The sequence below is a fragment of the Amblyraja radiata genome, chromosome 4 (assembly GCF_010909765.2).
Source record: "Amblyraja radiata isolate CabotCenter1 chromosome 4, sAmbRad1.1.pri, whole genome shotgun sequence".
Taxonomy (NCBI): domain Eukaryota; kingdom Metazoa; phylum Chordata; class Chondrichthyes; order Rajiformes; family Rajidae; genus Amblyraja; species Amblyraja radiata.
This window is the reverse complement of record NC_045959.1, coordinates 121,619,484-121,644,955: the sequence shown is the minus strand read 5'-3', so window position 1 is coordinate 121,644,955 and position 25,472 is coordinate 121,619,484. Positions and strand designations below refer to the sequence as shown.

Genomic DNA, 25,472 nt, shown 5'->3' with positions numbered 1-25,472 from the left:
TAAAACCCGGAAGTGTTGAGTGCCACAGACAGTCTCTGCAAGATGGGGGAGCGAGAGAGTCACGTCTCTCACTCTGAGCTGTGAATAACACTGAACACATGTCTACTAAACTGAGTGGTTTTACTGACCTGTCAGTGCCCTCAATGTGGTTTGAAAATATAATTTTGAAATGCTAAAGCTGTGTTGCCTTTGGTTTGGAAATGCTAAAGCTGTGTTACCTTTGGTTTGGAAATGCTAAAGCTGTGTTGCCTTTGGTTTGGAAATGCTAAAGCTGTGTTGCCTTTGCTGTCATATGCTGAGAGAATGGAGCAGCTGCTTGTACACTCTGGAGTTTAGAAGGCATCTCATTGAAACATATAAGATTGTTAAGGGCTTGGACATGCTAGAGGCATGAAACATGTTCCCGATGTTGGAGGAGTCCCGAACCAGGGGCCACAGTTTAAGAATAAGGAGAGCCATTTAGAACTGAGACGAGGAAACACTTTTTCCTCACAGAGAGAGGTGAGTCTGTGGAATTCTCTGCCTCAGAGGGCGGTGGAGGCAGGTTCTCTGGATATTTTCAAGAGAGAACAAGATAGGTCTCTTAAAAATAGTGGAGTCAGGGGATATGGGGAGAAGGCAGGAACGGGGTACTGATTGAGGATGATCAGCCATGATCACATTGAATGGCGGTGCTGGCTCGAAGGGCCAAATGGCCTACTCCTGCACCTCTTGTCTATTGCCTATTGCTTTGGTAATGCTAAAGCTGTGTTGCTTTTGGTTAGGAAATGCTAAAGTTTTGTTGCCTAATTAAAGTTGCCATGACTAATTAAAGTAGCCTTGCCTAATTAAAGTTGCCTTGCATTATTAAAGTTGCCTTGCCTTCTATATAATTAAAAGTCTAATCTTGACCACTTCCTGTTTGCGCTTTATATTGATTTTAGAAAAAAATCCGCTACCACGTATGGGTGCGATTTTTGGCCATCTTACTCAGAGTCCCCCTCCGCTCATCAGGTGCCGAGGATTTTTCCCATCGATGAAAAATGAAAGTTATTAGTGTTTAAAAAAATGTTGAGATTCTCTCTCCTGTCAATCACGCCATGAAGGTCACGCCCCTTCTGGTGGGGGGGGGGGGGGGCAGCGGTTTTCAGCAGTCTCTAGAGTAAGTTCAGTATTGCGTAGTAATTCGTCTCATAATTTATCATTGACGGTCACGGACTAAGCTGTCACATGAATCACTAAAAGCACACCGACTGGCAATGTGTTTCAAAGCACTAACATACGTTCCAATAGGTTCTCCATGTCTCTGGCTTCGTGAAAAAAACAAGTGTCTCTCCATGACTAAGTTAGTACGTAACTCGCATAACTGTCGGAATTTGTATAGCAAGCAGTCGGGATCCTGGATGCATTCAGCGGGAGCAATCTGGACACCAGCCAGGTCAAACCTAGCTGGTTGATAATGAAATCTTCTGGCACGCTGGGCAGCTTCTGTGCCTGCTAGGTTGAGGAGAATTGAGGCACGAACACCTGGAGCAGCAGCCGGGTGAGCCGCGTCTATGTAAATGGTGAAATCTTCTTCAAATATGCGGCACCGTTCTGCGAGGTCTTCATCAAACACCAGGATCTCTGGCTTTCTGAGAGCAAAAAAAGCTAAAATAAAAGCAATAGAATTAGGCAAGGAGTGAGTCTTTGTGACACCATGTTGGAATGTCTTAACTCACATACAGTGATTTAGTCAATGGTTTTTTATTGACATTTAATTCTTTTAAGAGGGAGGATGTAGATCAGTGTCATTCATGCTATGAGTTATACTGTGGCCCCGCCCACTGGTTTAATAGAAAGCCCTTTTTCCTTTTTTCCCCAGTCTTGAGAAGTGCTTTAAGATGAAGTTACCTATTGCTGCATTGCTAATAAAAGTCTTTGGATCTTAATCACTGTATGTGAGTTCAGACATTCCAACAGTGTGTTAGCCTTCATCTTGACAATCAGGGAAATGTGAGGTGTTGCATTTTTGGAAGACTAACATGGGCTGGATCAACCCAGTGAACGGCAGGGCTCTGGGGAGTCTTGTAGAGCAGAGGGATCTAGGAGTGCAGGTACATAGTTGATAGTGATAATACAGGTAGATAGGGTGGTCAAAAATGCTTTTGACACATTGGCCTTCATCAGTAAGAGTATTGAGAAGAGAAGTTGCGAGGTCATGTTGTAATGTTCGTGACCATGTAATGTTCTCTGTGAGACCCTGTTGTGACTAGCACAAAGAAAACACGTCCGCCACCGAGTAAGATATGTTTAATCTGCAAAGACCGAAACTTCCAGAAGGTCACTTGACCTCAGTCACGAGGCACAGGTACATTTGCCAGCTTCTACTTTTTGGCCTCAAAGGGCACTGGCATTTACATTATATATTACATTACATATGTTACATATAGTACATTCCAAAGACATCACATCTCTCCCATCACTTTAAAGATATCACATCTCCCCCTACTGTCCACTTTAACCTCAAACTATAGAAACAAAGGGCCTGTCTCGTTGCGTTTTGCTGCGACTGGGAGACTGGCTCCTACCTCTCGCTGCATCTCGGCGCATCGTGTCTTCTGGGAACTTGCCCCTTCTGTGAGACTACTTCTGGCTTCTGGGCAACTGGCTCCTCTGTTCAGATTTCTCACCTCTGGGAGACTGGCTCCTCTGTCTAGGTTTCTCACACTCTTAAAGACCCTTCTGGGAGATTACTTCTGGCTTCTGGGAGACTGGCTCCTCTGTCCAGGTAGCCAGACGCCCAACCCATTTGGGCGTCTGGCTACAGGTGGTCCATCCACGGCTACACAGGGGTCTTTCCACGGCTACACAGGGGTACACAGGCGTCTATCCTGGGCTACAGGTCTCTATCCTGGGCTACAGGGCTCTATCCTGGACTAGACATCTCTATCCTGAACTTACTCTCCTTTCAAACATAAAAACTTAGACAGTCAATACTAGCAGTCAATACAAACAAATTTTCATTCTTTCAATTTATTTTGTTTTGACTGTTAATGGAAAACATTGGATGTGTGTAGCAAAGGTACAGCGGTTATTATCATGGTTGACTAATCTACATATAGATTGGCCTAACCACATTGGTAGCAGTGCTGAGGAGGAGGATTTCCTGGAATGTATACGGGATGGGTTTTTAAACCAATATGTAGAGGAACCCACTAGTGGGCAGGCCATACTAGACTGGGTATTGTGTAATGAGGCAGGATTAGTTAGCGAGCTTGTTGTACAAGGCCTCTTGGCAACAGTGACCATAATATGGTGGAATTCTGCATTAGGATGGAGAGTGACACGTTTATTTTAGAAACTAGGGTGCTGAACTTGAATAAAGGAGACTTTGAAGGTATGAGACTGGAATTGGCTAGGATAGACTGGCAGATTATACTTGAAGGGTTGATAGTGAAGATGCGATGGCGAAGATTTAAAGACCGCATGGATGAACTCCAGAAATTATTCATCCCTGTCTGGTGAAAAACTAAAACGGGGAAGGCGGCTCAACCGTGGCTAACGAGGGAAGTCAAGGATAGTGTTAAAGCCAAGGAAGGGGCATATAAATTGATCAGAAGAAGCGGCAAACCAGAGGACTGGGAGAAATTTAGAACTCAACAGAGGAGGACAAAGGGGTTAATTATGAGGGGGGAAAATAGCATGAAATAAAGCTTGCGGGGAATATAAAAACTGACTGTAAAAGTTTCTAAAGGTGTGTTAAAAGGAAAAGATTAGTGAAGATGAATGTAGGTCCCTTGCAGTCAGACTGGTGAATTTATAATGGTAAACAAGGAAATGGAAGAACAGTTAAACGAGTACTTTGGTTCTGTCTTCACTGAGGAAGACACAAACAATCTCCCGGAAATAGTAAGGTACCGAGGATCTCGTGGGAGGGAGGAACTGAAGGGAATCCACATTAGTCAGTAAATGGTGTTGGGCAAACTGTTGGGACTGAAGGCAGATAAATCCCCAGGGCCTGCATCCCAGAGCACTCAAGGAGGTCTTGGATATATTGGTGATCATTTTCCAATGTTTTCCAAAGCAGCGCATTGGATAAACTCCAGAAATTATTCATCCCTGTCTGGTGAAAAACTAAAACGGGGAAGGCGGCTCAACCGTGGCTAACGAGGGAAGTCCAGGATAGTGTTAAAGCCAAGGAAGAGGCATATAAATTAATCAGAAGAAGCGGCAAACCAGAGGACAGGATCGGTCAAAGTCAGCATGGCTATATGAAGGGAAAACATGCTTGACTAATCTTTTGGAATTTTTTGAGGATGTAATAAGTAGAATGGATAAGGGAGAGCCAGTGGATGTGGTGTATCTAGACTTTCAAAAAGCCTTTGACAAGGTCCCACACAAGAGATTAGTGTGCAAAATTAGAGCACATGGTATTGGGGGTATGGTATTTACATGGATGGAGAACTGGTTGGCAGATAGGAGGCAAAGAGTAGGAATTAACGGGTCCTTTTCAGAATGGCAGGCAGTGACTAGTGGGGTGCTGCAAGGCTCGGTGCTTGGATCCCAGTTGTTTACAATAAATATTAACAACTTACACGAGGGAATTAGAGTAAATGTAACATCTCTAAGTTTGCGGATGAGACAAAGCTGGGTAGCAGTGTGAGCTGCGAGGCGGATGCTATGAGGCGGCAGGGTGATTTGGATAGGTCGTGTGAGTGGGCAGAAGCATGGCAGATGCAGTATAATGTGGATAAATGTGAGGTTATCCACTTTGGTGGCAAGAACAGGAAGGCAGATTATTATCTGAATGGTGTCAGATTAGGGGAAGAGGATGTGTAACGATACTTGGGTGTGCTTGTACATCAGTCACTGAAAGTAAGCATGCAGGTACAGCAGGCAGTGAAGAAAGCTAATGGTATGTTGGCCTTCCTTGCTAAAGGTTTAGGAGCAAGGAGGTCCTACTGCAGTTGTAAAGGGCACTGGTGAGACCACTGGTGGAGTATTGTGTGCAGTTTTGGGCTCCTAATTTGAGGAAGGACATTCTTGCTATTGAGGCAGTGCAACGTAGGTTCCCCAGGTTAATTCCCGAGATGGCGGGACTGACATATGATGAAAGAATAGGTCGACTGGGCTTGTATTTGCTGGAATTTAGAAGGATTAGAGGGTATTTTATAGAAACATAAAATTCTTAGAGGATTGGTTGGGTAGATGCAGGAAAAATGTTCCCGATGTTGGCTGAGTCAAGAACCAGGGGCCACAGTTTAAGAATAAGGGGTAGGCCATTTAGGACTGATGAGGGAATATTTTTCACCCAGAGAGTTGTGAACCTATGGAATTATCTGCCTCAGATGGCAGTAGAGGCCAATTCTCTGGATGTAGCGATGTTACAATACTTACCTTCAGCGGCGCTGCAGTTCTGCCACTGGCCGTGCGCGCGACTTTGGCGCCTTTGTGGGGGGGGGGCGGATTAAAATCCAGTTTTCGGCCGCCTGCCCGAGGCCGATTTCCTCGGGCTGCTAGCTGCTGAAGAAAAATCGTTCCGACTTCCATTCCCGATTTTTTAAATTTAATTAAATTTTTTATTTTATTTTAATTTTATTTTTAAATCGCGAGACAATTTAATGATTATATTAAAATAAAAAGCGACTTCTAATGCCATCAACACCTACAACGTGATAGATCTCACGTACGGGATAAAACAAAATGTAAGTCGTCTATTTTACATATAAACTTGCTTCTTGGGATGACTTTAATCAATCCTCTACAGGCGAAAATGTGATTTGGGCCCCATACGAACCGGCAGTGTTTTTCCTGCTGATATGGGGTTGAACCGCAAATGCAACGTTCCAATCGATTGCGTTCCAGAAGCAAGATGATTAAAATGCCCTTTTTGTTTTTGAGATAAGCCGTCTAAATTGTCTATATTTTGTGTTATTCTCTCTCTCCATGATCATTATTTTTAAACTAAACATTCACAGTTTGAGTCATATGTATTGTGCAAAAAACAATAATTTGATTATATTTTGGGTGGATGTTTCTAGATTATTTATGGGAATTAAACATTAAATTCCTTCCATCAAATTCATGACAGTGAGATATAAAAATCATGTTATATTGTGAATTCTTCTCCATAAAGACGGTCTATTGCTAGAAATTGTAATTTATTTACCTATCTGTTACGGATTTACAGCATATAATACAATAATATTAAAGTTCTGATCTTGAGAATATCACATTTTTGAATATTCAAGGCAGTCTGGGTGTTTATTACTATTTCCGTCACAATGGTCAATTTTGTAATTAACTCCAATTAGGTAATTAACTAATTATATGCTTTAATTTCAGGTCATCCAAGTAAGATGTGTTATATTTGTTTCACAATGCTTCAATCTATAATAACTGAAAATTGCATTCAGTTTGATTTTTAAGAAAGTTATGGGCTTTTGACGGTCCTCGATCACAGCTTTTGTGTTAAGTCAATGGAAAAGCAATAGGGAACAAGATGCTAATTTCCGAGTATGAAAATGGCCATAAGTTTTTTAATACTGAAGATGTGAAAGTGAATTAGGTGTCAAATTAAACTTCTTTTTATGCTTTATCTGATGGGATAAATTGCAGACTTGATTTTTTAAATCTCAAAATTTTGTAACATTGCTACTGGATGCCCTCAAGAGAGAGTTAGATAGAGCTCTTAAAGATAGCGGAGTCACGGGGTGCCGTGAGAAGGCAGGAACGGGGTTACTGAATGTAGATGATCAGTTGATGACGGTGCTGGCTCGAAGGGCCAAATGGCCTACACCTGCACCTATTTTCTATGTTTCTCTTTTTTTCTTTTTTAATATTGTGTAGTCTTTCCGCTAACTGGATAGCAATCAACAAAAAATTGCTTCCGTAGACAGGGGTGAGGAAAAAAGAGGGGGCAGGGTTGCATTGTTGGTTAAGGAGGATGTCACGGCTGTGTTCAGAGGTGACATTATGGATGGTTCGTCTAGTGAGTGGAGCTGAGGAACTAGAAAGGGATGATCACCTTGTTGGGGGTGTACTACAGACCCCCGAATAGTCAACGAGAATTAGAACAAATGTGCCGGGAGATTGCACGCAGCTGCAGGTCAAATAAGGTTGTTGTAGTAGGGGATTTTAACTTTACCAATATAGACTGGGGGAAATCATAGCGTGAAGGGTTTAGATGGGGTGCAATTCCTCAAAATAAACAATACAATAAACAATAGGTGCAGGAGTAGGCCATTCAGCCCTTCGTCAGCATCGCCATTCACCGTGATCATGGCTCATCATCCACAATCAGTACCCCATTCCTGCCTTCTCCCCATATCCCCTGACTCTGCCATCTTTAAGAGATCTATCTAACTATCTTAAAAGCCTCCAGAGAATTGGCCTCCACTACCTTCTGAGGCAGAGAATTCCACAGATTCACAACTCTCACAAAAAAGTTTTCCTCATCTCCGTTTTAAATGGCTTACCACTTATTCTTAAACTGTGGGTCCTGGTTCTGGACTCTCCCAACATCGGGAACATGTTTCCTGCCTCTAGCGTGTCCAAACCCTAAATAATCTTATATGTTTCGAAAAGATTCCCTCGCATCCTTCTAATTTCCAGAGTATACAAGCCCAGTCGCTCCATTCTATCAACACTTGACAGTCCTGCCATCCTGGGAATTAACCAGGTGAATATTCACCTTTTTCAGTCTTCAAGGGTCCAACTTTGGTCTTAACTAATGTTTTCCTCTTCACATAGCTAAAGAAGCTTTTACTATCCTCCTTTATATTCTTGGCTAGCTTACCTTCGTACCTCATCTTTTCTCCCCGTATTGTCCTTTTAGTTAACTTCTGTTGCACTTTAAACATTACCCAATAGGCTGGGTCTCTATTCCGTGAAGCGCAGGAGGGGCTCCCGCCAGGGACCTACGCCAATAGGGGCACTGTTTTCCAAGGTCAGAATTCGACCAGAAACACTGTTGGGTCCCATTCTCAGACGGGAGGCCTGATCCCCCAACGCAATATTCCACTTCTCCACCAATTCTAATATTCCACCACTCACGCATAGCCCCCAAGTGCACAGGCGCGGCTGACGGGTTCCCGTTGTGAGGAACCCCCCCTCCCACATCCACTCTTGGCTCTCCGGCAGCGCAGCCATTCCCTTCCATTGGGTTCCCATTGTGACGTAGAACACGCAGGTGTTACTGCGCAGGTGCAGCTGACGGGCACGGCAAGTGGAAAAGGGATATATTAAAACTTAAAATGTGAATATCTCTTAAAATATAACAACAATTTAAACATTAAAGACGAGATTTATTCAGTCCATTCTTTCTTGTTGCGTCTCTTGTTGCGTTCTGCAGCCAGGGAAGTGGTCGGCTTCAGGCGGGGGCCAGTGGGGGGAGCGTCCTGCAGCCTGGGGAGGGGCATGGCTTCAGGCGGGGCTGGTGGGAGAAGGGGGAGCGTCCTGCAGCCGGGGGGAGGGCGACGGCTTCAGGGGGAGGGCTTTCTGGAGGGCTAGTATGGGTGCTGTGGGCCGAAGGGACTGGTTTCCCGAGGGCTAGTATGGACATTGTGGGACGAATGGATTCTTGGGCTAGTCCTGCAGCTGGGGACGGGGAGGCTTCAGGTGGGGGCTGGAGGGAGCGTTCTGTAGCCGGGGAGGGGGATGGCTTCAGGCAGGGGCTGGTGGGGTGGGGGGGTGCTCCCGTGGCCTACCGCTGCCGTGGCCTGTCGCTGCCGTGGCCTGTCACTGGGGGGGGGGGGGGGGGGGGGGGGGGGGGTGTGTGTGTGTGCGTGCGAGGAGAGGGGGATGGGAGTTTGTGGGCGGGGTGGTGAGCCCCGCCAGCGCCCAGATCCCTCATTTCCCCCCACACTCACTCCTCACTTCCCCAGGATCTCGAGTTTGCAGCATTCGGGCAGGCTCCGCGCACCGGGCGGCTTCTGGACTCACTCATGGCTTCTGAACTCACAGTTCACTCATTCACGACTTCTGGACTCACAGTTCACTGACTCACGGCTTCTGGACTCACAGTTCACTGACTCACGGCTTCTGGACTCACAGTTCACTGACTCACGGCTTCTGGACTCACAGTTCACTGACTCACGGCTTCTGGACTCACAGTTCACTGACTCACGGCTTCTGGACTCACAGTTCACTGACTCACGGCTTCGGGACTCACAGTTCACTCACAGCTTCTGGACCCTCAGTTCACTCACGGCTGCTGGACTAAGTTCACTCACGACTCTCACTCACTCACGGCTTCCGGGCTGACTGACTCATGCCCGACTTCTGGACTCAAGCCTAGCTTTCGGGGCTTTATTCTCTTCGTCCCGGTGATTGACAACGAGTGCCGGAAGGGGCTTGGTGATTGGTGACTTGGTGACTTCATGGTGATCGACAGGCGAGAAGACCAATCTGCTGATCTCATGATTTTTAAAACTTCATAACTTTTATAATATTCCACCGATCAGAACAAAACTTGGTGCACTTGGCGCAGAGGAGAACGGTGAGTAAGGTGGCGAAAAAATCCTAGCGATATAGGGTACCGTTTTTGCGCAAATTTTAAAACAATGCAAGCCGTAAGAGGACAAGACGAGAGTTTTAGTAATAGTACTAGACTAAGTGGGACCCGTTGGGTCCCAGTCACACGGGAGGCCTGGTCCCCCAACGCAACCCATTCCCCAATGTAATATTCCACCACTCACCTGTTCCCCGAACGCAACGGCAGGAGCATTCTGTAACCGGGGGATGGGGACGGCTTCAGGCGGGAAGCGTGTGTGGGGAGGTGGGGGGTGTGTGTGGGCTCACTGGTTCCCGGCTCTGGCTCCGACCGCACTCCAGGACACGGCTCCAGACTCACTCAACGGCTCCCGTCCCCAGCGTCTGTCGGGCTCACAGCCCCCGCCCGCGAACCCAGCCCACACTCCGCTGCCTCAGCTTTATTCTCGGCGCCGGTGGACAGGCGGCTTCTGGAAGTGCTCACGTCTCAGCCCGGCCTCTGGGGCTTTATTCTCTGCCCCGGTGATTGTCAGCGGGTGCCGGAAGGGGCGTCACCGTCCCGGCGAATAACAGACCAATAACGTTTCTAATATTTCACCGATTGGAGCAAAACTTGGTGCGCTTGGACAGAGGAGAACAGTGAGGAAGGTGGTGAAAAAATCCTAGCGATATAGGGTACCATTTTTGCGCAAATTTAAAAACAACGCAAACCGGAAGAGGACAAGATGAGAGTCTTAGTAATAGGATGGATGGATGGATAGATAGATAGTGGAAAATGTCAATGTAGGGTTGGCAATGTGTGACTGAGTCAGGGCTCTTGGTTACTGTGGGAGTAATCGCTAAAAGCGGTCATCTACAACGCGTCGGACGGGTCTCGGTGCATCGCGCACATAAGTGCACATTGCAATAGGCATCTTTGTAAAATTATATACATTGAATATAATCTTCTAATTCACCTTGACAGATAGGAGCTGTGTATCAGGGAGAAAGTTTGTCAGTGAGTCCTGTCCCTCGATGAAGCGTCCCGTCTCCACGACTGTCCCGACCATCTCATGCTGACAGGGCCAGCCTTAAGCCGATCGGACCGTTGCTCCCAATTGGGCCCCGCGCTAATTTTCTGTATTTCGTACGGAAATACGAATTTGCGTTAAATACAGATTTTAAAAAAACGAACATGGATAAAAACCGCTGCACCAGCCATCAGACAAAAATGATTTGTTAACTACTACTGTTAGCACTTGTTAACAGCCAGTAGCTAACACGTAGTTAAATGTGTCATCAATGCATCGATCCACATTCCTCAGTAAATGTAATTGTGTTTTGACCCAGTATTTATCCTTTGAATAAAATTCACGGGACGTCATTAATACTCGGTCAAAACACAATTACATTTCCTGAGGAATGTAGATCGATGTATTGATGACACATTGAGAATTTCTTAAAACTCAATATCATGATTGAGACCTCCGGATGGCGAGCACGGGCTTCTTCTTGGTGTGCAGGTAAAGTCATTCACCTACCCGACCCACGTTATGTCTCTGTCTTTCGCTCTCTCCCTCCCTCTCTCTCTCTCTATCTCACCCGCGCTCTCTCTCCCGCTCCCCATCTCGTCTCTCTCTCTCGCTCTTTCTCTCACTCCCTCTCTCACCGTGTTGCCTCGGCATTCCAGGAATCATTTGACATTTTGCGGTGACAGCTGCATCTGCGGTTCCTTTCTGTTGGGGGGGGGGGGTAATCCTGGTCCGTTCCCTCCGCGGGTGCCACCTTGCCCGCTGAATTCCTCCAGCACTCTGTTTTTTATTGGCTCTGGAGTTGAAGGTGGACACAGGGGGCTGTAGTGGCTCAGTGGGACAGGCAGCGGCTCTTGGGAGAGGGTTGCATTTCTGTTTGAGATCCTTCTTCAGACAATCACTGACGAGAGTTCAGTTGAGTCTGAAGAAGGGTCTTGTCTTCAGTCACTGCGAAAGTTAGGTTGTTAGCCAAGAAAGATAGACAAATAACAATGTTGCTGTACTGAGGGATAGCCAAATCTATCCTTCATTGCTAACAGCTGATGGGAATCAGCCGCAAAAGGACAGCGCCGCTGGGGGGGGGGGGGGAGTTCAGAGTTCTGTTCACAGCGTGTGGGGAGGCAGCATCTATGGAGCGAAGGAAATAGGCGACGTTTAGGGTCGAGACCCTTCTTCAGACTGATGTGGGGGTGGGGGGGGGGGAAAGAGACAGTGGTCTGTGAAAGAGCTGGGAAGGGGAGGGGAAAGAAGGAGAAAGCAGGGACTACCTGAAATTGGAGGTCAATGTTCATACCGCTGGGATGTAAACTACCCAAGCGAAATATGAGGTCCTGCTCCTCCAGTTTGCGGTGGGACTCGCTCTGGCCATGGATGAGGCCCAGGACAGAAAGGTCGGATTCGGAATGGGAGGGGGAGTTGAAGTGCTGAGCCACCGGGAAATCAGGTTGGTTTTTGCGAACTGAGCCGAGGCGTTGGGCGAAGCGATCGCCAAGCCTACGCATGGTCTCACTGATGTAGAGCAGCTGACATCTAGAGCAGCGGATGCAATAGATGAGGTTGGAGGAGGTGCAGGTGAACCTCTGCCGCACCTGGAAAGACTGCTTGGGTCCTTGGATGGAGTCAAGGGGGGAGTTAAAGCGACAAGTGTAGCATTTCCTGCAGTTGCAAGGGAAAGTGCCAGGAGAGGGGGTGGTTTGGGTGGGAAGGGACGAATTGCCCAGGGAGTTACGGAGGGAGCGGTCTCTGCGGAAAGCCGAAAGGGGAGGAGATGGGAAGGTATGGCCAGTGGTGGGATCCCATTGGAGGAGGCGAAAATGTCGGAGGATTATCTGTTGTGGTAGACAAAAATGCTGGAGTAACTCAGTGGGTGAGGCAGCATCTATGGAGTGAAGGAATAGGTGACGCTTCGAGTCGAGACCTGTAGACAAGGATAAAAGTCAGGGATTGGATAAGTAAATAACCTCTACTGAGAAAAGTGAAAGTAGTTTTCTGTGGTAATTAAAATCCACTGTTGCCATGCACTGAATCCTTATTCTTCTATTATTTTCTCGGCTTAAATATTTAATTTTTAAATTCCACAACAGCTGATATTGGACTACAGAGTCCAAAATAATAATAATAATAATGGATGGGATTTATATAGCGCCTTTCTAATACTCAAGGTTACATCCAACAATTAAAATCTACCCTGATTCAAGAACGGTAGAGAGCTGGACTCCAAGCTAGAGATTTATTCCCATCACAGAATGTTGGGATAATACCAGAATAACAGGTTAATATCCAGAATCTAGACACAAAAGGCTGGAGTAACTCAGCGGGACAGGCAGCATCCTGGGAGAGAAGGAATTGGTAACATTTCGGGTCGAGACCCTTCCTCAGACTGGTCTGAGGAGCGGTCCTGACATAAAACGTCACCCATTCCTTCTCCCCTGAGATGCTGCCTGTCCCGCTGAATTACTCCAGCTTTTTGTGTCCATCTTCGGTTTAAACCAGCATCTGCAGTTCCTCCCTACAGGTTAATAGCCAGTGCTATATAAAGTGTGGAATTTAGCCTAAGACAAAACAAGTTAATTAATCCTGACCAACATTAAACCCCCGATCCGACCACAAATTAAAAAGATCACACTGCAATAGCCCACCATGGCAGTATTTTTACCGCCAATTTTAGTAAAGCAGTTTCATACACTGGACAATTTGAATAAATGGGCTGCTGCAACAAATTGCTTGAAAGTTAGAACCAAGACACTAATGGATAATCTTGAGCATGTGCTCATTTATAAGGTATATAAAGCTGCAGATCATGGATATAAATGAATGTCAAACAGAGCCAGCCCCATCTGAATGCAGGATCCGTATTGCTGAGCCCATACAATGAACAATGCAATTGATTCAACATATAAACCTTACAATGCATGATCCACATGAGTTACACTTGGCAGTCGCTGATCACCACAAATTTTCCAGTACCTTCTTTAATCCGGACATGAGAGTGCCCTTAACATCTCACCCGGAAGTCCCCCCAAATAATGTGGCGCCTAGGCCGGTTCTCGACTTCATCGGGACTTCCTCAGCTGATTGGCGGGTGGAATTTGCTCTGGATGATGTGCTGGCTGTGGCAGTGTGCATGTGCAGGGGGAGGATGTGCAGGCCGTGGTTGTGCGCATGTGCAAGGCGGCCGGCCGTGCCGGCGGATGAGGAGCGGTCGGAGAGCGGAGACTCGGCAGCCCGGACACGGATGGCGGGCGGAGACACGGAGAGTGACAGAGAGAGAGATAGAGAGTGGGGCCAAGCCGGGCAAAATGATGGCTTTTAGGTTCCCTGGCGGGACCTTTGGTGGCCATTGGCACCCGGGCAACTGTTAATTTCGAGCCCTGCGGGTACTTTATGATGGGCTTACAAGCACGACCAGCATGGGTACGGTACAGTCCTGCACCTCCTCCTTTCACCTGAGGCACGATCGGTGGTGAAATAAGAGTCGGAGATTGAAACGGCACTCCCCGGGACGAAACAGGAGACTTTGCACAGGTGGAGGCGGCGTGGCCATCGGCAAAGTAACCAGATCAGAAACAGGTTGTTGTGCTGGTGCAGTGGGGCCAATGCCACTGGATGTGGATGGAAGTACACTTGTGCGGTCAGGATAGTACGGAGGTGGTGCTGTCTCATTCATAGGCAGGAAATGTTGCCTATTACGTCTGTAGATGCCGCTATCGGCATTGACCAAGTGTGAACGTTGCTCGAAGGCAGTTCCAGAAATTACACCGAGGCGGTTGTGACCTTTGTCGGTTTGCAGACGCACCACCTGTCCCTCGGCTAGTGGTGGAAGCGGTCTGCTTGTCTTGTCATACCACCCTTTCTAAATGTCGCGCTTTTGTTGTAGTCTGGACTGGACTTCTGATGGTGGGAACACATGCAAGAACATCATGCGGGAACATCAGACTCACACATAGTGATTAGAATCCATAGTCTTTTATTAGCAACTCTGGAGGAAACACAAGGCGCTTTCGTCTCCATTCATTCAGATAGTCTAGAGAGAGAGAGCTCACTATCAAGCAAGTGGGCGGACCAGTAGTATGAGTGACATAAGGAATGTGCAGCATGCATAATCTGTGTGGTAACATATATATATAGTGTCGACACACTAATCTACAAATACCAACAAACCAACCACCTTAGTACAACTCTTAAATATCAAATAGATTGAGTATTAAACAACTTACAATCCTTGTCAAGGATACATTCCACCCCCCGCGGTGCCCAGCGGACCCGGAAATCCCCCAGGGCGCCGGTGGACAGCATGTAGTCCCTCTCTAAAACCACCCGGGTGCAGATATAACCCCGGGAAAGGGGCAGCCATCCGGCTCGGGCAGAGCCCTCTTCCGCCTGGACCCCACCAATCTTAGTGTCATCCACAAACTTGCAACCCAACCTGTCTGCGTTTATCTTCGAGTCGTTGATATCTGTATATCACAAACACAGAGATCCCAGCACAAATCCCTGTGAAACTTTGTTGGTCACAGACCTCCAGCCATAATAGCACCACGCTCAACCACAACCATGTGTATTCTATCAGTAAGCCAGTTCAAAATTCAAATGCCCAAGTCGCCGTGGATTCCATGCATTTTAATCTTCTGGATCAGCCTACTGTGAGGAACTTTATCAAAATCCTTACTAAAATCCACCTTCATCAATTACTATGATGACTTTCTCAAAAAACTAAATCAAGTTTGGAGTCATGACCTGCTTGAGACAACGAAAAGTGGACTGTCCCTAATGAGCCCACTCTCTTCCGAATGTGAGTAAATCCTATCCTGAAGATATCTTTCCCAACCACTGACATGAGGCTCACTGGCCTATACTTTCCTGGGCTTTCCTTTGTAAACAACATTGGTGACACTTCAGTCCTCTGGGATGCCGCCTGTGGCTAGAAAAGATACAAATATCTTTGTCGAGGCCACTACAATCCCCTCACTAGTCTCTCTCAGTAACCTGGCACAGATCCCAAAGGACCCTGGACATTAAGGAAAATGTTCCAGAGCTCCAATACCAGTACCTTCATGATGTCAAACAGCTCTAGCATATTGGTATTCCCCATACTGATCTCGCTGCCCACTATTTCCTTATCCTTGGTGAAGAGATGCTGCATACTTGTTTAGTTCCTCGCCTACATCCTCGGACTCCAAGCACAAATTCCCACCTTTATCCTTGAGTGGTTCAACCTTCTCCCTGACTACCATCACGTTTTTAATGCACGTATAAAAAGCTTTCTTGATTTTCTTTATTCTGATTCACCGATAAGATTTTTTGGCCATTTAGATTCATTCCTGCTTATTTTATTTTCCTCAGGTCCTGACTGATTTCATCTTTCTAATTTACAAAATCATATTAAGATAGAAGGTGTAGGAAGGAACTGCAGATGCTGGTTTAAACTGAAGATAGTTTCAAAATGTTGGAGTATCTCAATGGGACAGACGGTATCTCTGTAGAGAAGGAATGGGTGACATTTTGCACCAGGACCCTTCTTCAGACTGAGAGTCGGGGAGAGGGAAACGATAGATACGGACAGTTATGTGGGGAGAGAAAGAACAAATGAATGAAAGATATGCAAAAAAGTAACTATGAGGAAGGAAACTGGCCATTGTTAGCTGTTTGCTAGGTGAGAACGAGAAGCTGGTGCGATATGGGTGGGAGAGAGATGGAGAGAGTGATAATGCAGGGGTTACTTGAGGTTAGAGAAATCAATATTCATACTGAAGATGGACACAACAGCGGGACAGGCAGCATCTCTGGAGGAAAGGAATGGGTGACGTTTCGGGTCGAGATCCTTCTTCAGACTTTGGCCTCATTTTGCAATCAGAAATTGGGAATTAAAAAAAAAAAATGTAATTGAGTTTGAGATTAGAGTTAATTTTGATGCAGATATGTTGTTTTGATGACATTTCCTTTCCCAAAAGGTGGATTTTTTAATGCTAATTTAGCCTTTTGAATTTCCTTCTCTTGTTGATAACTGCGGTTCATTGCCTTTCCATTTAGGTCTCATTTGAAACTTTCTATCTACCTATTGGGCTGCAACTAATATTTTTGAGGAATGAAGCACCAGATGGAAGTGGGTTAATGCCACTTGGTGACCTTCCTTTACCCTGGATTATTGTGTTTCACACTTCCTGCTAACAGGACAGTGCTTGATATTGATTCATGTGGTAAACTGCCTGACACAGCTGCCACCATATGCTCACCTTCCCTTGTATGGACACAACACGATCATTTATAATTCACTAATGAGATTGCAAACTGTAAGCTGATTTCATGGGATGGTTAGATGGGAGATGTATTGGGAAGCAAAAGCTACAGATCCTTAATTAACCCAGACAGACAACACTTGGTATCTGTGATACTGCATACCCTTTGTAAGTAGCTTAAGCTGCCTATTATGCATTTAGCAGGAACTACCAAGTACAACTGTTTATTATAATTTGAATGAACTACCATTTTATTTTACTGGACAAAATGCTAAGCAAGGAAGGGGGTGACCAAAGCATTTAAGGTGGAGGTGAGAATAGGGCAGCTTAATACTCAGTCTCTCTGATACCACTCAAGCAGAATCAAGGAGAGGTTATTGGGTCTGAAGAAGGGTTTCGACCCAAAATGTTGCCTATTTCCTTCGCTCCATAGATGTTGCCTCATCCGCTGAGTTTCTCCAGCATTTTTGTCTACCAGAGGTTATTGTCAAATGCATGTACAGCAAGGTACAGGTACCATGACAATCTTCCAGCAGGATCACACCTAGATCACTTCAGACACTCACAAAAAAGAAAGAATCAGACTACAAAAACAAAACAAAAGTTTAGATTTATTATTGTCACATATACTGAGATAGAGTGAACAGCTTTGTTTTTCAGATAACGCTAAACAGGAAAATAACCAAGTACAATAGAAAGAAAGCTAATGGAATGTTGGCCTTCATAACAAGAGAATTTCAGTATAGGAGTAGAGAGGTTCTTCTGCAGTTGTATAGGGCTCTGGTAAGACCACATCTGGAGTATTGCGTACAGTTTTGGTCTCCTAATTTGAGGAGACATCCTTGTGATTGAGGCAGTGCAGCGTAGGTTCACGAGATTGATCCCTGGGATGGCGGGACTGTCATATGAGGGAAGATTGAAAAGACTAAGCTTGTATTCACTGGAGTTTAGAAGGATGAGGGGGATCTTTTTGAAACATATAAAATTATAAAAGGACTGGACAAGCTAGATGCAGGAAAAATGTTCCCAATGTTGGCCGTCCAGAAACAGGGGCCACAGTCTTAGAATAAAGGGGTGGCCATTTAAGACTGAGGTGCGAAAAATCTTTTTCACCCAGAGGGTTGTGAATCTGTGGAATTCCCTGCCACAGAGGGCAGCAGAGGCCAAATCACTGGATGGATTTAAGAGAGAGTTAGATAGAGCTCTAGGGGCTAGTGGAATCAAGGGATATGGGGAGAAGGCAGGCACTGGTTATTGATTGGGGACGATCAGCCATGATCGCAATGAATAGCGGTGCTGGCTCGAAGGGCCAAATGGCCTCCTCCTGCACCTGTTTTCTATGTTTCTATGTTTAATAGGTCGAGCAAATGCAGAGACTAGAGACACCGAGTGCAGAATATGGTTCTCAGCATTAAGGCATAACAGTTGCAGAGACAAGTCCAATGTTTGCAATTGTGCAGGTTGGAGAATCAGTATTGTAGCCTAGCTTTTTGAAGGACTATCCAGAAACCTGACAACAGAAGGGAAGATGCTGTTCCTGAGTCTGGTCCTGTGTGCTTTTAAGGAACTTCAAGCTCTGAACCATTTTTGCTTCAGCATCATTGCTGTTCATTGCGGCATGTACTCCACCATGCTTCCTGATGTTTATAGACACAAAAAGCTGGAGTAACTGAAGTTGATAACTAGCTCCTTTTTGCAAGACATTGAGGGAGAGGTTGTCCTGACACCATGTTACTAAGGTCTCTATCTCCTTCCTGTACTTTGCCTCATCATTGTTCATGATCTGGCCCACCACAGTGGTGGCTTCTGCAAATTTGTTGGAGTTAGAGTCATATGCCCGCACATTGTATAGGGAATATAGTAAGGGACTGCGAACACATCCTTGTAGGGCACTGGTCTTTGTGTCATAAAGCGTGCAAACGAGACCTTCATCCTAACTTGTTCATGCTGACCAAGTGGCCAATCTAAGCTTGGTGCATTTGGCCCGCATCCCTCGAAACAGTTCCTATCCATATTTCTGAAAGTCCAGGTGTTTAAATATTGCTTTTGTACCTGCCTCAGCTTTTTCCTCTGGCAGCTCATTACATCAAAAGGTTGATCCTTTCTGGATTATCTGTTTTTCCGGCCCAACAGAGGTCACGTGGTAATGAAATGGCAATACACCCTGGCCCACTAATGACATCCCTCCTGTGCCTCAAACATCAGGGAATCCAGAAACTTAAATAAAACAAATATAAAAGGTGAATGGAATGAGCTACCGACGCATCCGCGGCTCCCTACCCCACTCCCCACTCGCAAGGTGCTCCAGCGAGCCCTACTTCACCTGTCGCACAGTCCAGTGACACAGCAGTTGTTGCGGCTCACATTGTAGCCCCTGGGGACAGCGGTTTCTTTGGGCAGCCGCCACCGACAGAATGCGCTTGGTCACCATGAAGCTCCCTCCCCCTCACCTGTGTTTCGTGCTGCCTGCAGTGGCTTTATCCGCTCAACCTTCTCCCATCACTCTGTCCAGTTCGCCTCTAGATACAGCAAATGTACAGTCTTTTTCCCAGGGTAGAGGAATCAAAAACTGGAGGCATAAGTTTAATATGAGGGGAAATATTTAATAGGAACCTGAGATGCAACTTTTTCACATAGAGGGAGGTGGGTATGTGGAATGACCTACCAGGAGAAGAGGCAGATACATTAGCAACATTTAAAAGACATCTGGTCAGGTACATGGATAGAAAAGGATTAGAGGGGTATAGGTCAAATGCGGCAAATGGGACTGGCTTTAATGGGCGTCTTGTTTGGCATGTGCACGGTTAGGTGAAGAGCCTGTTTTTGTGCTGTATTACTCTTAACTTTGTACCTTCAATGGTCATAAAATACAGATCTCTTCAATAGACAATTTGGAGAATTAGTTCTCAGGAATCAACTTTTGTGTGTCTGACATACTGAAATGTCGTATCTTTGACCTGTCGTTCCCAGGTCATAGAGTGATACAGAGTGGAAACAGGCCCTTCAGCACAACTTGCCCACACGGAGGTCATGCCCCATCTACACTAGTCCCATCTGCCCGCATTTGGCCAATATCCCTCTAAACCTGTCCTATCCATGTACTTGTCTTACTGTTTCTTAAACGTTGCGATAGTACCTGCCTCAACTACCCCTTCTGGCAGCTTGTTCCATACACCTACCACCTCCTGTGTGAAAAAGTTACCCCTCGGATTCTTATTCAATCTTTGTCCCTTCACCGTAAACCCATGTCCTCTGGTCCTCGATTCCCCTACTCTGGGCAAAGAGACTCTGTGCATCTACCCGATATATTCCTCTCATGATTTTGTACACCTCTATACGATCACCTCTCATTCTCCTGCGCTCCAAGGAATAAATCCTAGCCTGCCCAACCTGTAGCCCAGACCCTGGAGTCCTGGCATCATTCTAGTAAATCTGTTCTGCACTCTTTCCAGCTTGACAACATCATTCCTATAACGGTGCCATGGGTTCTAGACTCATTACTTAAAATATGTATTTGACTTTCATGGTGGAATTCCATTCAGCGGAAAGATTGTCAATGTATACATTGGGATATAGATTGGCTCTAGAGCACGGCAGATGAAGTTTAAAAGGAGCAAGTGTGAGTTGTAGGTAGATAAAAATGCTGGAGAAACTCAGTGGGTGAGGCAGCATCTGTGGAGCGAAGGAATAGGTGACGTTTGGGGTTGAGACCCTTCTTAAACATTTTGTCTACACTGTTCTTAAATTTTTCATCTACTCCACTGCGTCTTAAACAAGTGTGAGTTGTTACACTTTGGGAAGTAAAATGTAAGGGAAAGTATACAGTTGCTGGCAAGACCCTTAACAGTATTGATATACAGAGGGATATTAGGATCCAAGTCCATAGCTCCTAAAAGTGGCAACACAAATCGATAAAGTAGTAAAGGAGGCATATTTTGTCTTCATTGGTCAGACCATTAAGTATAAGAGTCAGGTAGTCATGGTGCAGCTTTCCATGACTTTGAATTGGTTATATTTGGAGGATTCTGTGCAGTTCTGGTCGCCCCATTACAGGAAGGATGTGAGTGCTTTGGAGAGGGTGCAGAAGAGGTTTACCTGAATCATGCCTGGATAAATGGGTGGCTATAAAGAGAGATTAGACAAACTTGAATTGTTTTCTCTGGAGCATTGGTGATGATAGAAGATACGATAAAAATATATAAAGGTACGAGAGGCATATATAGAGTTAGAAGCTATTCCCCATGTGGAAATGTCATCGACTAGAGGGCATAGCTTTAAAGTGAGCGGGGCAAAATTGAAAAGAGCTGTCGGGAGAAGTTTTCACAGACAAATTTGTAATCTATTAACATTTGTATGGACATTGACATGTAATAAATGGCTACTATTGCATTTTTCTTTCATAGGAGTATGATCTTGAAACTCCTTATGGGATTATACGCATCGCAGTGCGTGGTTCATCTAAAGGAGCTCGGCCAGTCATACTCACTGTTCATGATATTGGAATGAATCGTAAGTATATTGACTGCATTTCTCATATTCTTGTATAATAAATTGCAGATTAAAACATTTTTTCTTTGGTTTGCAAGCTATTTATATTGACAAGGATATGCTCTTCTGAATATTTGCAAGATATGTAAATTACTTTGCATTGTAGTATATATAAACTTGCTGCTTTGTACCACCAAGTACCTTCTGTAAATGATTCTTCCAAACTTTTGAAATGTAGTAGTTGCAGCTAAAAAGTTAACATGTTCTTTCATAATGGATAAGCCAATTGTAATTGTGGCTGTCTAAACCGATGTTTCAGCTGTGGAATTTTCTGTAGGTTGACAAATGTTAATACTTTCCATATGTGGGCTTTTAACCCAAAATTATATTTTAGAAAGCAAATCCACACAAAATTTGAGGTCACAATTCTGAATATGGGGTGGGGTGATGGGGAGGTGCGGGGGGCTGGGGAGGTAGGTGGGGGTGGGGAGCTGTGTGACTCACATGATTTGATACTAGAAGACCATTCCTCAGTTTCCTGTGCCCCAGTACTAGCCTGCCTTCTACTCAGTCCCTTGAGTCCTGGCAACCAGAACACCTGTTCGAGTGGTGCGGCAACAGTATTCTCTTGTTCAAAACCAACACAAGCAAGGAAAGTGACCTCCATTTCCTTCCACCTAGATTCCCCCCCCCAGCTTTACATTTCATTCCTTGTCTCTCCATAAGGCATAGGAACAGAATTACGGCATTCGGCCCACCGAGTCTGCTCCGCCGTTCGATCATGGCTCATCTATTTTTCCCTCTCCACCCCATTTTCCTGCCTTTTCCCCATAACCTTTGACGCCCTTACTAATCAAACACCTATCAACCTCTGGTCCTAGACAAGGCTACATAAAGCTAACAATTCCATCATCTAGATCATGAACATATAACATGAGAAGTAGCTGGAACCTGCAAGAACACTGACCCCTGCGGAACACTACCACTCACTGGCAGACAACCAGAAAGGTTCCTTTCATTCCCACTCTTTGTCTTCTGCCAGTCAGCCAATCTTTTATCCATGCTAGTATCTTGCCTCTTATACTATTGCCTCCTATCTTGTTAGCAGTCTCATGTGTGGCACCTTACCAAAGGCCTTCTGAAAATCCAAGTAAACAACATCCACTGAATCTCCTTTGTCTATCCTGCTTGTGAATTCCTCAAAACCATGCTGACTTTGACCTATTGAATCATGTGCTTCTAAGTGCCCCAAAACCTCATCCTTATCTGACATCCTTGTGTCCCTTTGTCTTTATGGCCCCTTTTTCCAAAATCGAGCATGCGTTTTATATGCTGAAGAGAAAACTGAAGAGGACTAGCCCCCAAAACAAGCATAAGCTAAAGATGGCTGCAATACAGGCCTGGCAGAGCATCACCAGAGAAGACACCCAGCAACTGGTGATGACCATGAATGGTAGACTTCAAGCAGTTATTGCATGCAAAGGATATGCAACAAAATACTAAAGGGTCTGTCCCACTTACGCGATTTTTCAGCAGACTGTTTGCGACCTTCAAGCTCGGGGGCACACGCCTGAAAAACCGCGAGCTGGAACGACCGTCAGCGCAGAACACACACACACACACACACACACACACACACACACACACACACACACACACACACACAAACACATCGCAAAGGCGGGGGCCAGGGAAAGCGGGGGGAGCGCTGTCTGAAATTCACATGGTGCAAAGCCAAGGTGATACCCACGATGAGCAGGAAGGTTAAAGACGGCTGGTACAGTGTACGGTAAGTCCTTTAAAAGAGCGGGTAGGGAGGGTAGGGAAGAAGGCGGGAGAAGGGGGGTTGAAGGAGTGGGACACATTTTAAGAAGCCAGACAACTTTTAATAAGCCAGAGATACACAGCTTGAAGTTTAGTGGGCATTTAACATTACCGGTCCCAATGAGCCAATTAAAATGCCCGGTCAGCAAAGGAGATTACCTACGGCTACCTCGACTACCTACAACGACATGGCAACCCTACTATCACTGCACTACAACGTCAAAAGTATCGATTTTCTCCATGGTGACCAACACGTTGAAAAATTTTGCGCTACCATACTGAGGCCGCGAATAGTTACCACCATGCGGCAACTCCTCGACCATGAAGGAGACTCACCAGAGACCACCTGCGAACATGTGGCGAGCTGGTGGAAGGTTGCTTCTCGGACAGGATGCCGATGACTAGTGGTGTGCCTCAGGTTTCGGTGCTGCGCCCGTTACTGTTTGTCATCTATATCACTGAATTAAATGATAACATACATGGCAAGATTAGCAAGAAATGAGGATGCTGGTTTAAAACTGCAGATGCTGGTTTAAATCGAAGAATTGAATCAAAGTCTAAATCTAGACTGAAGAAAGGTCTTGACCCGAAACGTCACCCATTCCTTCTCTCCAAAGATGCTGCCTGACCCGCTGAGTTACTCCAGTATTTTGTGTCTTCCTGGCATGATTAGCAAGTTTGCAGATTATACAAAAGTGGGTTGTTTTGCAGATAGTGATGGAGTGGGAATGGGAAGGAGAATGAAAGTGTCCTGCAACCGGGAGATCAGGCAAGTTCAGGCGGGCTAAGCGAAGGTGTTCCGCGAAACGATCACCCAGTCTGCATTTGGTCTCGCTGATGTACACGAGTCTACAGTTGCTGCCTTACAGGCCAGAGACCCGGATTCAATCCTGACTACGGGTGCTGTCTGTACGGAGTTTGTATGTTCTCGTGACCTGCGTGAGTTTTCCCCGGGAGCTCTGGTTTCATCCCACACTCTAAAGACGTACAGTTTTGTAGGTTAATTGGCTTGGTAAAATGTAAATTATCCCTAGTGTGTGTAGAAGTGTTAATGTGCGGGAATCGCTAGTCAGCGCAGACTCGGTGGCCCGAAGATCCTGCTGTATCACTAAACTAAGTTGTAAATTGACAGTTGTGTATAATTTGGAAAATTTCATGAAACTATGATGATTGTTGCAAATGGTCTGCAGTTAAGAAGATTCCAGGTACAATGCTCTCATGGATTTCCTTTATCCATTGATTTTGAAAAGGAAATAATTTGCAGCTTTCCATTTACAATTTGCAGAGAGACACTGGATGATATTCACTGTTAGTAATCGGCACTTGTAATATTGGCTGCATCATCTTGTTCATTTAGCCTTTTGAAGTATGTTCCTCTTTTTACAGATAAATCATGCTTTGACACCCTCTTCAACTCTGAAGACATGCAAGAAATAATACTTCATTTTGCAATTTACCACATTAATTTACCAGGTCAGCAGGAAAGAGCTCCATCTTTTCCACATGGGTAAGGTTGAGCATGTTAACTGTACATAGTAATATTCCCAACATATGTAATATAATCACTAGCTTATTAATATATTGCTGCGAGTAGCAAGTAGATGATGGATTGACCAGGCTGAACGGGCAGATGTTTCCAAACTGAGACAATATCCTGGAGAGATTGTCCAATGACATTGTGCAATTAGAAAATAGAGGTTGTTATTCATAATATTGCCTAGGATTGTCTCAGTGCAAGAATGTCAGTGCTCTCACCTCGGGTTCTTTGAGAGAATATATAGGTAGCCTATTGGATATGAGGCTGTATTCTGCATTGGAAAAATGAAACTGAAGGTGGTGCAAATGTTGGTGGGGAGCAGTTTGAGAACAGGGTCAGAGCTATACAGCATGGAAATGGGCCCTTTGCACTAGCTTGTTCATCCAGACCAAGTTGAAATTCTGGGCAAGTTCCATACGGTTGCATTTGTCCAATATCCCTCTCAATCATTCCTACCCATATATCTGTCCAAATGTCTTTTGTCCAAATCTGACCATATTTTTCAAAGTAATTATGGAAAGAGTTAAGAAATTACCTCAAGTTCAGGGTCTAATTGGGAAAAGGCTGACTTCAAAAGTGTAAACATAGAACTTTGGCCCACAATGTTGGTGCTGACCAACTGCCTGCTCATAATCCATATTCCTACATTTCCTGCATATTCTTATGCTTATCCAAAAGGCTGTTAACTGGCACGATTGTATATAGGCAGTCTGAATATTCCCTTGCACCATAATCCTCAGTCGTCTATCAGTAAGAATGTTCTGAATCCATATGACCATTACTATGAATCTTGTGAATCCAATCTTCTAGACCAGCCTGCCATGCAGGACTTTATCAAATTCCTTTAAAATCCATGTAGATGTTCTCTACCCTCGCTACCCTCATCAATCACCTTTGTTACCTCCTCAAAAAATTACAAGTTCA

General features: G+C 45.3%; 1 protein-coding gene across 2 annotated transcripts in view; it reads left to right on the top strand.

Annotated features, from left to right (window-relative positions):
* The window catches only part of LOC116972546 (protein NDRG1-like), a 72,466-nt gene that overhangs the window by 22,349 nt on the left and 24,645 nt on the right, over positions 1–25,472 (top strand). For both annotated transcript variants that reach the window (XM_033020371.1, XM_033020370.1), the window contains 2 exons: positions 21,103–21,208; positions 24,398–24,518. In XM_033020371.1, the coding sequence (XP_032876262.1) occupies positions 21,103–21,208; positions 24,398–24,518 (227 nt within the window). The remainder of the gene's footprint in view (positions 1–21,102; positions 21,209–24,397; positions 24,519–25,472) is intronic.